The 14,185-nt window shown below is 36.6% G+C and overlaps 3 protein-coding genes and 1 pseudogene across 4 annotated transcripts; 2 read left to right on the top strand and 2 right to left on the bottom strand.

Moving 5' to 3' along the window:
- The first annotated feature begins 2,536 nt into the window (after positions 1-2,536).
- Positions 2,537-4,073, top strand: LOC106301013 (V-type proton ATPase subunit D). Of its 2 annotated transcripts, none has more exons than XM_013737315.1 (2): positions 2,537-2,709; positions 3,092-4,073. In XM_013737315.1, the coding sequence occupies exon 2, from the start codon at positions 3,107-3,109 to the stop codon at positions 3,890-3,892; it is 786 nt and encodes a 261-aa protein (XP_013592769.1). In that variant the 5' UTR covers positions 2,537-2,709; positions 3,092-3,106; the 3' UTR covers positions 3,893-4,073. The 2 variants fall into 2 exon arrangements, with proteins under 2 accessions (XP_013592769.1, XP_013592770.1); XM_013737316.1 differs by having other exon boundaries at positions 2,568-2,709; positions 3,095-4,073.
- A 207-nt stretch (positions 4,074-4,280) lies between these two features.
- On the top strand, positions 4,281-5,758 carry LOC106296774 (annotated as a pseudogene).
- A 174-nt stretch (positions 5,759-5,932) lies between these two features.
- LOC106296775 (60S ribosomal protein L11-1-like) lies at positions 5,933-7,376 on the bottom strand. The gene is made up of 5 exons (XM_013733005.1): positions 7,262-7,376; positions 7,059-7,166; positions 6,938-6,980; positions 6,674-6,838; positions 5,933-6,593 (listed from the first exon to the last, which is right to left on the bottom strand). Exons 1-4 carry the CDS (start codon positions 7,262-7,264, stop codon positions 6,741-6,743), a joined length of 252 nt encoding a protein of 83 aa, XP_013588459.1. The 5' UTR covers positions 7,265-7,376; the 3' UTR covers positions 5,933-6,593; positions 6,674-6,740.
- A 4,662-nt stretch (positions 7,377-12,038) lies between these two features.
- LOC106298432 (serine/threonine-protein kinase CDL1-like) lies at positions 12,039-13,828 on the bottom strand. Its single transcript, XM_013734558.1, has 4 exons — positions 13,546-13,828; positions 13,176-13,414; positions 12,955-13,090; positions 12,039-12,864 (listed from the first exon to the last, which is right to left on the bottom strand). Exons 1-4 carry the CDS (start codon positions 13,700-13,702, stop codon positions 12,191-12,193), a joined length of 1,206 nt encoding a protein of 401 aa, XP_013590012.1. The 5' UTR covers positions 13,703-13,828; the 3' UTR covers positions 12,039-12,190.
- Between the last annotated feature and the right edge of the window lie 357 nt (positions 13,829-14,185).

Genomic DNA, 14,185 nt, shown 5'->3' with positions numbered 1-14,185 from the left:
AAATGTCTCCTTCGAATATGATATGTCTATAACCGAGTCCCCAACATGAGACAAGTTTGTTTAAAAAGTAAATAATTTCATTTTTTTTATATTATATAATAAATATATATTATTTATAGGCAAATATAAGCCATGGAGAGGGTGTCCACGTAGGATAGGAAAATCAACCAATCAGAGAGCCCGAAGATGCCACGTCATCTCATTTCTTATTTTTTCAAAAATATATTTATGTTATGTAGTCTTATTTTATATTCTTTAAATAATGTAATACAATATTATACATTATTTTTTAGAATTGAGAGATACATATATCAGTTAGACAAACTAAGCGATAATTAGACAAATTTGATTTTTTTTGCCAGCCAAAAGTTTATTATTAATTAGCATCAATTATTTCAAGATGTTTAAGAAATGATGGACAAAAAAATAGCATGGACATAAATGATATATGAACTATGAATAGTACTTGGTAAAGCTGATTTAGATAACACATCTGCACATCCATTTCTAGTCCTTTTTGATGCATAAATTCAATTTCTTCAGAGCAGTTATTCCATAAATAGATCGTATGAGATACTGTTTTGATATTCAGATTTGTTTCTTGATTGTTAAGAAGATTGATAACTGTAAAAATGTCTCCTTCGAATATAATATGTCTATAACCGAGTCCCCAACATGAGATAATTTTGTTTAAAAATTAAATGATTTCATTTTTCTTATATTATATAATAAATATATATTATTTAGTGATAATAAAATATAGTTATTCATCTATCACAAATATCTATGCAAATATGTGAATCAAATACAACAATCAAACAACATAACGATTTCCACAAAGAAAATTTTAAAAATATATTTATGTTATGTAGTCTTATTTTATATTCTTTAAATAATGTTATAAAATATTATACATTATTTTTTAGAATTGAGAAATACATATATCAGTTAGAAAAATTAAGCGATAATTAGACAAATTTGATTTTTTTTGCAAGCCAAAAGTTTATTATTATTTAGCATCAGTTATTTCAAGATGTTTAAGAAAGGATGGACAAAAAAATAGGATGGACATAAATGATATATGAACTATGAATAGTACTTGGTAAAGCTAATTTAGATAACACATCTGCACATCTATTTCTAGTCCTTTTTGATGCATAAATTCAATTTCTTCAGAGCAATTATTCCACAAAGAGATCGTATGAGATATTGTTTTGATATTCAGATTTGTTTATTGATTGTTAAGAAGATTGATAACTGTAAAAATGTCTCTTTCAAATATGATATGTCTATAACCGAGTCCCCAACATGAGATAAGTTTGTTTAAAAAGTAAACAATTTCATTTTTCTTATATTTTTTAATAATAAAAAATATAGTTATTCATCTATCACAAATATCTATGCAAATATGTGAATCAAATACAACAATCAAACAACATAATGATTTCCACAAAGAAAATTTAAAAATTATATTTATGTTATGTAGTGTTATTTTATATCTTTAAATAATGTAATACAATATTATACATTATTTTTTAGAATTGAGAAATACATATATCAGTTAGACAAATTAAGCGATAATTAGACAAATTTGATTTTTTTTTGCCAGCCAAAAGTTTATTATTAATTAGCATCAGTTATTTCAAGATGTTTAAGAAAGGATGGACAAAAAAATAGGATGGACATAAATGATATATGAACTATGAATAGTACTTAGTAAAGCTAATTTAGATAACACATCTGCACATCAATTTCTAGTCTTTTTTTATGCATAAATTCAATTTCTTCAGAGGAGTTATTCCACAAAGAGATCGTATGAGATATTGTTTTGATATTCAGATTTGTTTCTTGATTGTTAAGAAATGTCTCCTTCGAATATGATATGTCTATAACCGAGTCCCCAACATGAGATAAGTTTGTTTAAAAAGTAAACAATTTCATTTTTCTTATATTTTTTAATAATAAAAAATATAGTTATTCATCTATCACAAATCTATGCAAATATGTGAATCAAGCACAATAATCAAACAACATAATGATTTCTACAAAGAAAATTTAAAAAATATATTTATGTTATGTAATCTTATTTTATATTATTTAAATAATATAATACAATATTATACATTATTTTTTTGGAATTGACAAATACATATAATATCTTATAAAAATTCTAGTAACATAATAAAATTAGTTATTTATCAACTGAGTTAGTGCGGTTTAGCGAGTATTAATAGAAAGCGAATATTTATATATATAAAAGATGACTCATTTCAGTTTAACGGTTGAATAACTTTAATATTTTTTTCTTTGTGAATTATGAGGATTGGAACTTTTAACAAAGAAAAAATATTCAACCTGTGGTTGGCTGCCAAGCAGGACGGATCTGAGCCGCAACCCAGCACTACGTGTGTTTGAGAACTAAGAAGAACGTGGGGATAAGTACACGGGGTCAAGATTTAGACACGAAAGCAGGTCCTACCCAGCACATACGCGATGATCTGTATATTCATTTAGCAAAACAAACCCCTCATGTTTACGACTAATCACACGATAGCCCCTTTCTTTCCTCCATGATCAATAAATAAGCCACGAGGTCGAATACGATCGCTCTCTCCATAAAAAGAGAGAAAACAAATCACCAATTTCTCTCAAAGGCCAATCTAATCTATCTCAGTGATCTACTTGCAAAAGTCTCCTCGAGAGGCCCAGGTATGTCATCTGCCATCTTACTCTTCCTCTCAATTCCCTCTGTTTCGATCTCTCATTTGAATCTGAGAAATTTACGAGTTTGATATATGGGTTCAAGAGATTTGATCTTTTGGAGATCTGGGTAGCGATGTAATGTGGTTAGGATTAGAAAAGTTGTCTAAAGTCGTAGACTTTGATTCAATCTGGATCTCTGTTTTGGATCGTTCTTGATAAAGACTGTGTGCTTGGTTGTCTGCTCGCAGTTTTGTTAGTAAAACTATAGATTTAAAGATTGATCTTTGTTTTTGTTACACAATCATCTTATGTTGTTGTTGTTGTCTGCTCTCAATCTATAGAAGTCTTTTGAAAGAGTTGTCGTAATCCCATCTCCTTGATTTTGCAGTAGTTTTTTTAAAACATGGCTGGCCAAAACGCGCGTTTGAATGTGGTTCCCACTGTTACTATGCTCGGTGTGATGAAAGCTCGTCTTGTTGGAGCCACAAGAGGCCATGCTCTCCTCAAGAAGAAGAGCGATGCCTTAACTGTTCAGTTCAGAGCCCTTCTCAAGAAGATCGTTACGGCCAAGGAATCAATGGGAGACATGATGAAGACATCGTCTTTTGCTCTTACCGAAGTCAAGTACGTGGCTGGTGAGAATGTTAAGCATGTAGTTCTCGAGAACGTTAAAGAAGCTACGCTGAAAGTTCGTTCAAGGCAAGAGAACATCGCTGGTGTGAAGCTTCCAAAGTTTGATCATTTCTCTGAAGGCGAGACCAAGAACGACTTAACCGGTTTAGCTAGAGGTGGGCAACAGGTCCAAGCTTGCCGTGTGGCTTATGTGAAAGCCATTGAGGTTCTGGTTGAGCTTGCTTCTCTCCAGACTTCGTTCTTGACGCTTGACGAAGCAATCAAGACGACTAACCGCAGGGTCAACGCTCTGGAGAATGTGGTGAAACCCAAGATTGAGAATACGATCAGTTACATCAAGGGAGAGCTTGATGAGCTTGAGAGGGAGGATTTCTTCAGGCTGAAGAAGATTCAGGGATACAAGAGGAGGGAAGTCGAGAGACAAGCTGCTAACGCTAAGGCCTTTGCTGAGGAGATGGTTCTTGAAGGTATCTCTATGCAGAGAGGGATTTCGATTAACGCTGCTCGTAACTTGCTTGAAGGTGGGGCAGAGAAGGATGCAGACATTATCTTCTGAAGTGTTGGGGCTCTCTATTTATCTTTTGTTATTACTCTCTTCCTCATGACTTTATGTTTCTTCAAATAAAATGGATATGATGTAGATGAAATATTGTATCATCTTGGATTGTCCTTTGCTATATAACTTTCTTGGAGAGATTTGTGATTGTTAATGTTCAGTGTAATAATTATTCCCCTGTTTTGAGAAACCAAGCAAATGTAAAACGTTACCTGGCTAGACCAGCATTGCTGTTAGTGATTCTTTTCCATCACATCCACGTATGATGTGTCTATGATACTTATTCAGGAGTGAAGACATGGCATATCACACGGTAGGATAGATTCTTTGCTTGACTTATCAACTCAAAGGGAATCCATATAAGTGGAGAAAGAATAACTCAAAGCAAGTACAAAGAATATAAACTGAGTCTGCATTACAAGAACTTCTCATATCCCTTCTCTGTAACAAGAAAGATCATTCATTCAGCTATGAATAACAACGTCCGAAATAGCTATTCTGATGCTCCAAATCAATCCGATAGATATGGCTTGGTTACAAGATCCATGGGTCGGCGAGTTCCTTCTCTCTCTTCCCGGAACGCTTGGTCCATGAGTGATTTGGTCGGTACACTTATGGCAAAGAATGTTTTAGCCTCCTTTAATGGTGTTTTGATGTTTTGGTGTTCTCTTTCAGATAGTTAATAGACGCTTGCTCGATGATCCTCCTCCATCCACTTACTCACGAACAGCTTCATCAAACGTGTACTTAATCATCAGTTCATCATCATATCTGATATCTTCCTGCTTTTGATTTTGTTTTCAGTAGTAACCGCTGTTCTTGGCAGAGATTATGTACCACCATCACATACTCCACATCAGACTCCAATCCGAACCAGCAACAACTTGAGGCACTAAGGCAAGCCGTTCACAACCAACACCATAGACACGACAACAACTCAAGATCTGCAACATCACAAGCCGGAGTAGAAGACCATGTTCTGAAACATCTAACAAAAAAGACATATAACCCTGTCCCAAAAAGCCAGCTTCTCAGAAACCTGAGCTTCTACTACAGAAACAGGAACTCGGGAAGCGGAAATTCAAGAAACCCTCAAGGTTACTCCGGTGAAGAAGACGATGAAAAGAGATGCACAGTGTGTTTAGAAGACTTTGAGCCCAAGGAAACAGTGATGGTCACTCCTTGCAAACATATGTTTCATGAGGAATGTATAGTTCCATGGTTGAAAAGCAAAGGACAGTGTCCTCTCTGTAGATTCGTCATTCTCAAGCCAACAAGACGAGATTATTCTCCCGGAGTTAGCTCAGATCTCACCGGAGACATGACAGTGAACGATCTCTTCACGTTAGAGCTTATCTCTGTGGTTCGTGCAATGGAAGAAAGTTTCCTTTTTGGTTATCCTCGTCGCATGTAGAATCATAAGGATATTAATTTAGTATTTGTGATATTTAATGAATCATATGAATCCACCATTGATAGACCTTTAGAGCGTTTAATAATAAGTCTTCTCCTTTTTTGGCTTGGGCTACACGCAACTCATCTAGAACTATGTATCACAGGAAGGAATGGCACCAATAATCATTGTGGATAGGCCATATCTATAAAGAAAATTCAAATTGTCTGAAGAACAAATTAAAAAGCAAAACACAACTGAGAAAATACGATTAGAACCAGGGAAAACACAGAGATTGTAGATCTCTGTCTTTGAGATATTGTTTTGTTTAACCAGTGATGTTCTGAGACTTGTTGATAATGACTCCTTCGTATTTAACTTGGAACCATTTCATGGCATCATCTTTAGTCACTCTATGCTATATTCCAACACGAGCCTTGCATCTTCTGCGACGCTCAAGAACAACATAGAAGTCCATAGCCGGAGTTGATGGAGAAGTTGTACACAGAGAAAGGGTGTGGATGTTTTGCTAACGGTTTGTTGGAAGAGTGGGTGAAAGAGGTTTTTCAAATGAATTTACTGATGGTCAAAAACGACGAAAAGAGGGCATAAGTGTAATTAACCTATGTTTGGGAGGTATAAACTTCATGTTTCAAAGTTATAAAAAATTCAAGATAAGTTTAAAAAATTCGTAATTTCGTCTGACTTGCGGAAACAGAAACAGTCGCCAGACTCGCCACCAACTTCGTTATGAACACAAATCACCGATCTATTTAACACATAAACCATAACACAATATTAGTAGATGATACGAATCAGTAGCTAATAGTGAAAACCCATAACACAAATCACGAAAAATCAAATCTTAAGAGATGATGAAATCAGAAGTTGGTGAAGAATCGAAAAAAAATTGAAGAAGAACGAAGACGAGGAAGAAGAATCGAACACGAAGAGGAAGAATCGAAGACGAGGACTCGAAGAGGAAAAATCGAAGACGATGATTCGAAGAGGAAGAATCAAACACGAAGAAAAAACACAAGAGTGAGACGGGAAGAAAAAAAAAGGTGATTTGTGTTTTCTCCCAATTTTTCAAACCCTAGACATTTAAGTTTATTGGGCCGCCCATTGTCCAAGTGGTTAAGCCCAATATTGTCCATGAATATAATTGGGTTCACCCATCTGGACAAATTTTAATTATGGTTTAATCTGGGTCTGTCCATTTTGGACCATATCGATTTGGACACGGGCCACCCATTTATAGCCCGCCCATTTGACATCTCTAGTCCATACCCAGTCGACGGGTCATACCTAAGAATCGAATCAACCAAAAACCATTCAATGACTGCTTACACAAAATCAATCTATGTTATCAAGAGTGAGAGACTTACTTAATACCCAAATCAATATGCTCCTGGATAACAAAACCAAAGCAACCAGTGTCGCTAAAGTTCCTTCTCAAGAGCTCATACTCTTTAACCTTGAGTCCACTCTCAAGGAGCTGCATTGCCTTATCTCCCCTGACAGTAACATAGCAAGCAATCTTCTCGTTACGTCTGATACCGAAAGAACGAACAGTGTACCGTGCAGAAAGACACAACAAACTCAAAACTCTTTATCCGAACTTTAACAAAACAATCAAAGACAAGACTCACCCTTGGAGAAAACAGGAGTCTGACCACTCAATTGTTCCAACACCTATCAAAATTAACTGATTCGATTACAGCCCAACACTTAACTGTGTGCAATTAGAGAAATGGAATTACAAGATAGAACCTTGGAGGCTCTGGTGAGACGATCTCCACTCTCACCGACGGAGATGTTGAGCACTAGCTTCTGCACTTTGATGTCCCTCATTGGGTTCGATAGCTTCTTCTCCGACGCCTGATTCAACCACCAAACAGAAATATCACCTCATCTTCACCGAAAAGAACATCAAAATTGAAAAATTAATGAAGAGAAAATTAACGGTGACTGACCATTTGGGATTCAGATTGCGATAAAACTCCGACCGACGGGAAAGATGGAATCGAAAGTGTTAACGGAGACGCCGCCGCAAAATTTATAAACCCTGGATCTTGAATCTTAATAAGCGTCTAGAGCTCCAAAGCAAATTTTGTTACTGAAATGACGACTATACCCCTCATCTTTCCAACAAGCCCACGTTCCTCTCACGTGATAAATCTACTACCGGTCGGTTCTTTAAAATTTTGATTTTTGGTTTTATCTCCCGGTTTGAGTAGAACAAACTAGTGAACTTGGACTTATTTTGGTTAACCATCTCTATGTATATAGATTCGAAAGTGATGGATGATAGTGCTGTTCGTTTGGCAGACACGGCTACCTGCGCTTACGACCATTTATTTATAAAGTTTGTCCGCAGCCGCATGCTATTTATTCATAAAATTTGTTCGTTTGACTGATGCGGATAGCTGCGTCTGAATATCGTGTCATGCGTTTATAAAATCTGAACGTTGCGTCATGCGGTACCTCTTATGTCCGACGCTTGCGACCTCCTGGACCTCTCTCATCTCTGACGCTTGCAACCTCCTCAAGCTCTCTCTTCTCCATAGACGCAGATTTGGACTCCTCAGGTTTGATAGATGTTAGTTCTGATTAGTGAGGGGTTTGCTTATTTCTCAGGGATGGGTTTGCTTGTTTCTGTGATTTCTTGTGTTTATGCTTGCTACTGGTTGTAGAGATGAAGCTTTCTTGTTTATGAAATGTGGGTTTTGGTTGAACAGCTTGCAAAGTATGATTCCGTACTCTTAAGTCATTGGTTTCTCTTGCTGTAAATGTGATGTTTTAGTTGAGCTTGGTTAGAGGTCTGATTATAAACACTTTTGCTTCAGTTTCAGAAACATTTTTAAGTAAAGATAAACATTTTAGAGTGTGTTACGTTTATGATGTGAATCGTTGGTTTTCATTCGTAGTTCAATCAGGTCTGTGTTGCTTTGGATTGATATAGTTTTGATTAATTTTTAATTTGTTAAAGTTTGTTTATGGGTTTGCTTGATCAGGTTTGTGTTGCTTTCTCTAAGCTATTACTTAGTTCTTTGTCTGTTTAAACTTTAAAGCTTTAGGGAACTTTCTATTCTATGTGGAAAAGCCAAGTCCTTCAGAGGAAAATGAATGTTATGTTGAGTTTTGGGTGCTTGATAGATTATCCTGATCAAGAATTGAAACCTGAAAGAGAGAGAGAGGAATGTAGCATTACTTGGTTCTATTTTTTTCATTACTTGGTTCTTTGTCTGGTTGTGATTGGTTAATTGGTAAATTTGCCTTGTCGCTTGTCTGTGTTGGTTAGTTGTATTACTGATGATTTGGGTCATAACTATTAGTTTCATCTGATATTGTATTGATATGTACTTTGTCACAGCTATTGTAAAGAAGTTCTTGAAAAGAGGCTTAAAATCAACTTGGTGCTTGCAAAAACCTTTTGGCTAGAGCTTGTCTAGATCGTTGATAGTGATGGTCTCTGTTCAGGTCTTTTCGCACTAACATTGATGGTTGCTATCTTGGGAATCTCTGCAAAACTCGGCATCGTATCACCTCTTGTAAGCATACCATTATCTGATCAACATGACCTGATGCTAAGATATGTAATTGCATTGTGTTTTAAGTAACCAGCTTCTTTACTTTTTTTAATTAGGTGGTTGATGATAGAGGACTTGAGTTACTCTCTGTTACTTGAACTTTGATCAAGTTAATTTTCTCTCTTCTCCATCGTCGTGCTCTCTCTTCTCCATAGACCAGACCTCGAGCTCTCTCTTCTCCTTTAACAGGTAATTGTCTCTATTTTTGTTCTCTGTACTAAAGCATTTAGGATATTGAATGCATTAGATGGGTTTGTGGTCTATTCACTTACATTTTTATGATAGTTTTGGTTAATGGTTCATTGCTTTAGCTAGTAATATGTTTAATGGGTTGATGCATTCATAGTCTACTTGCTCCTATTATCCTTTGGTTCATGTCCTCGTGTTTAGTCACATAAAAAACATGGAAACACGTAATGCTTCTTCATTAAAGTTGTAAGGTCTCATGTCTTATTCTTTCTGTTTTTTTTCAGGTCTCAGGCTCTCTCGTCTCAGACCCTCTCAAGCTCACTCTCTCGAGTCTTGACCCTCTCAGGCTCTCACTCTCTTGAGTCGAGGTATGATGTTTGATGGGGTTCTTTGATTTGTTGAACTTGTAAGGTCTTATGGATTGCTTCTGTTTTCGCGAGCGTCTATTGATTAAAGTTGTAAGGTCTCATTGCTTATTCTTTCTGTCCTTTTTACAGGTCTCAGGCTCTCTCGTCTCAGACCCTCTCAGGCTCTCTCGTCTCAAACCATTTTAAGATGACAAAAGATGTAAGTTTGGTCTGATATTGTTTGCATTTGTGATCTTGGTCTGATACATTAGTCTGGGCATATGGAACTTGAGTTTATATGTATGGAATTGTCTTTATAAATGGAGTATATGTATGGAACTGTCTTTATAAATGGAACTTGAGTCTATGTGTTTCTGTCTTTCTTTTTAGTTATATAGGAGTGTCCTGGAATTAGAAAATCTGTATGCAAAGAGGTTGCTAATATGGATCTGTCTGAAGAGGAATTTCATGGTGTAGTAGTAACTGGTGCTGAAGTATGGAGCGCTCAACATGGAGAAGCAAGTTTGAATTCTAGAGTGGGTGGAGATGATTGTGATGAAGTTGATTCTGTTGATATTCCAGCAGCAGAGACTCAAGCACTGGAGACAGAAACTCAGCCACAAACTCAGAAACAAACTCAAGCTGGAAGTTCAAGAGCAAAAAGAAAGCGTTAAGAGAAAGATATGGCTGTAGATGCTTGTGTAAAACGGACTGAAGCTCTTGAGGAGAAGAATATGATAGCGGAACGGATGTTGGAGCGTGAACATGCCTCTAGTGTTGAGAATGTGTTAAGAGATACTGAATGCATTGCATGGACTGAGACAGTGGTCTCTATTACACGAAGCATCAATTGAACTTCTTATAGATAGTGGTCGAATGAGATTTATAAAGTTTAAGACAAATAAAGATAATATTAAGTTTCTAGAGATTAGGACAAAGATAAAATGTGATGATTAACTAGTTTGTGAGTTTGGGTTAGTTGAAGTCTAAACCCTTTTTGGAACTAGTATGGGACTTGGTCTTATCTTTGTATGATCTTTACAGTTTTGTAATTTTGGTCTGAGCTTTGTATGAAATTCTGCATTTTGTCTTGTGTTAATAAGAATCTGTTTTGCAATCAATCTCTGTTACATTTGCTTTTCTTATGGTTCTTCTGACTTTCCGGCCGTATTAACTGATCAGATATGAGTTTCAACGGATCATGGTCTTATCTTGGTCTGATCTTACATGTTATATAACTCTGTCTTGATCCTTGTCTGGTTTTGGTGATATGACTTGTCTGGTTTTGTGTTCATAAGCTAGTTTATATAACTTTGTCTTGATCGTCTTGTGTTAATAAGGTGTGTTGAATTTTAGCTAGAAAATAATCTAATGTCTACAAGAAGGAAATGATACGTTATCTTGTGTTTTGGCTGTTGTGTTAATAAGAAGATATGTTGCTTATGACCTTGTTGGTGTAATGAATCTGATGTATTGATTTCTTCACAAGTTTGGTGTCTTTATATATCACGTGTAATGAATCTGTTTGCTGGTGTAGTAACACTAATAAAACAATCTCCTTTTGTTGGCTTTGTAGGTGCTTGAATGATGGATATTGGAAGATGAGGATGGTGATTATGATGATGAACTTGGTTTGTTTGATGTGGTTACTGCTGAGAGATTGAGTCATAGAACAGATCGAGGAGCATGATGGCGTCATGTTGAACAACTTATGTACGAATCAGATCAGCAATGTTATGACATTCTTTGAATGAATCAAAGAATTTTTGAAGCTTTGTGCAAGATGCTAACTGAGTGATATGGATTATAATAGTCTCACAATGTCTACATTGAGGAATCTGTTGCGATGTTTCTTGAGGTGGTTGGTCAGGATAAGACTATGAGGGATATAGGTGAAAGGTATTAGCGGTCATTGGATACGGTAAAAATGAAGCTTCATGATGTCTTGAGTGCTCTTCTCAAGTTTGCAGAGGATACACTAAAACCACAAGAAGGCGAGTTTGCAAGAGTAAATCTTGTTTTGAGGAATGATAATCGATATTGGCCTTATTTCAAAAATTGTATTGGAGCACTTGATGGAACTCATGTGTCGGTTCGCCCTCCAAGTTGCGATCAGTGATTGAGATGATATTTGGAGTATGGAAAGCAAAATGGAGGATTTTGGATTATAAGCATCCAAAGTATGGCATGATCTAGTGGATTAAGCTGGTGACAACGACGATGACGCTACACAACTTAATAAGTGATTCACATTGGGAAGATTATGATTTTGTACAATGGCAAAATGATGATGATGGAGAAGGAGAAGGAGAAGGAGAAGGAGAAGAAGCTGATTGTGATGGTGATGAAGAAGAAGAAGGTGATAATGATGATAGTGGTGGTAGACATATTGTATATGAATCGACTGGTGATAGATCGATGGAATTTTTGCGTAAGAACATCACAAATGAATATGGTAGATGTTTTTTACTGTATTAAATATTTTAGTTAATGACCACTTATGTATTATTTAACTTTTGTTTATCTTTAGTAACGATGGGCCGGTCCCTGACGGCAGGAAGTTGCTTCTGCCAAATAAACAGCCCTGATAAGTTCATTATTTGATCATCACTCAAAAGGTTGAGTGTTACATAACATTCAGTACCTTGATTAAAATTTATACACAGAGTTTTGAAAGTTTATATTTTAGTAAAAACATCCACTGTTACATTATACACTGCCTTAACAAACTCCCTTAGTACATAAAAAACTTAAAAAAACCTTGGTTTCTTTGATTTTATTGAGAACCGACGCTTGCTTTATCGGGTAAGTTAGGAGAGCGAGCCAAGCTAAAGCTACTAGAGCATCCACTAACCTTTGAGCCTGACCCACGGCTTCTCACTAAAGGAACCAATGACTTCACCACATCTGCCATCAACGGTCTGTAATCAGTTTCTTCTTGAACACACATTGCTGCTATTGCTGCAACCTGAACAACCTCTTTGGTCGAGTACTGCCCTTCAAGTGCTGGATCCATTACGTCCACCACTTTGTCTCTCTCAGCCAGTTGAGGCAAAGCCCAAGATACAAGAACTCCTTCTCCAGTAGCTCTCTTCATATCTACCGGAACCCTCCCGGTTAGTAACTCTAACAAGACAATGCCGTAGCTATAGACATCTGATTTTGTAGTCAAGTGGCCAGTTAGAGCATACTCAGGAGCAACGTATCCTTGTGTGCCTAGTACACGTGTAGAGACATGCCCACCAGCTTTATCTGATCCTACTTTAGCCAATCCGAAGTCTGAAACCTTGGTGTGGAGGTTTCTGTCAAGCAGAACATTGCTGCTCTTGAAGTCTCGGTGAATCACTGGAGGTGATACTTGTTCATGGAGATACTCCAAGCCTTTTGCAGCTCCCAGAGCTATTCTCATCCGAGTTTCCCAGTCTAATCTCAATGGGACAGAACCAGACCCTATATGCAAAAACAACAGACATCTCTATATCAGTCATATCTATTAAACACGCCGGAAGTTTGTAACATAACTTGAAGAAGAAACTTAACTGTTATTAGGATAGAGGTGTTCCTGCAGACCGCCATTGGCCATGAACTCGTACACAAGCAGTTTATGACTATTGTCTGAGCAATAACCAAGAAGTGCCAACAAGTAGGGTGAACGCAGACGGCTCAGTAACTCAACCTGTCATCAGATACAAAATTAATCAACCGTTGAAGAAATTAGTGAGCTAAACAAAGACTTATAGCACAAATAAACAACAGCAAACCTCCATCTTGAACTCTTCTTCGCCTTGCTTTCCTGCATTATCCATAAACTTGATAGCAACTTTTCTCCCGTTGTTAAGCACACCACGGTAAACCAATCCAAACCCACCATGACCAACCACATTCGACTTACTAAACCCACCAGTTGCTGAATGTAGTTGCTTGAAAGTGAAAACCTGTATCCCCTTGTCAGTAACTTCTTGTTGTTCTTGACAATCACCTTTCTCCTCGCAGTCAAACTCTATATACACAGGTAAAACCAGAGAGCGAAAAGACAAGAAATTGCAGGTTAAAGATAAGACCAGACTCGTTCTGTTTACACAAGGACATGAAACGAAACAGAGAAACTGTTGTCTAAATTGTTGTGCTTACTCTTGTTGATTCTGTGACGCTTGGAAACTTTGTTACGGATATAGCAGTAGTAGCTAAAGGCGACGAACAAAGATGACAGAGCAAGGCAAGCAAGAACGACAATGGCTACAAGTGAAGCTCGCTCTTTCTTCTGGTACGCTTCTTCTGTTTCCTCCATTTCACCCCCCAGGAACAAGAAGACGCCTTTAACGGTTTCCAGAAATGGAAAAAACGAGAAGATGTAGAAACCCTAGAAGGAGGAAGACGAAATTGATACAGAATAACTTTAAAGCTTCGGGTCTTGTGAAATCTAATCTATTAAAACAGAGTCATATTTAATATCTACCATTTACAAGTTGTCATTTAAATTTGGACTACCTTTAGAATAGCAAGTGTTTGGATATGTAAATGTGTTTGGTTCCTTGAATATATCAGTTTAACTTACAACTTAATTTAAACCAACATAGAAATACACGTCTAATCGGTTATCCTTCATACCCAACTTAGACAAAACCAACATTAAAAATTTATTTAAATTTGGTTATCACACTCTGCACCTGCAATACCTACCATTCCAGTTTTAATAATTACATTAGACAAATATACATTTTAAATGTACCCAAATCGTAATACATACCATTCCAGTTTTTATACCAACAAA

Source organism: Brassica oleracea, chromosome C6 (genome assembly GCF_000695525.1).
Source record: "Brassica oleracea var. oleracea cultivar TO1000 chromosome C6, BOL, whole genome shotgun sequence".
Lineage (NCBI taxonomy): Eukaryota > Viridiplantae > Streptophyta > Magnoliopsida > Brassicales > Brassicaceae > Brassica > Brassica oleracea.
This window is presented reverse-complemented; position numbering and strand designations above follow the sequence as displayed.

What these genes read in the sequence shown, in the direction of transcription:
- LOC106301013 (XM_013737315.1), top strand. Translation starts at nt 3,107, where the DNA reads ATGGCTGGCCAAAACGCGCGTTTGAATGTGGTTCCCACTGTTACTATG.
- LOC106296775 (XM_013733005.1), bottom strand. An exon ending in GTCTCACCAGAGCCTCCAAG is followed by an intron (nt 6,981 to 7,058) that starts GTTCTATCTTGT and finishes TAATTTTGATAG; the next exon opens with GTGTTGGAACAATTGAGTGG. An exon ending in GACTCCTGTTTTCTCCAAGG is followed by an intron (nt 6,839 to 6,937) that starts GTGAGTCTTGTC and finishes TTTCGGTATCAG; the next exon opens with ACGTAACGAGAAGATTGCTT.
- LOC106298432 (XM_013734558.1), bottom strand. Translation starts at nt 13,702, where the DNA reads ATGGAGGAAACAGAAGAAGCGTACCAGAAGAAAGAGCGAGCTTCACTT. An exon ending in AAGAAGAGTTCAAGATGGAG is followed by an intron (nt 13,091 to 13,175) that starts GTTTGCTGTTGT and finishes ATCTGATGACAG; the next exon opens with GTTGAGTTACTGAGCCGTCT. An exon ending in ACACCTCTATCCTAATAACA is followed by an intron (nt 12,865 to 12,954) that starts GTTAAGTTTCTT and finishes TTTTGCATATAG; the next exon opens with GGTCTGGTTCTGTCCCATTG.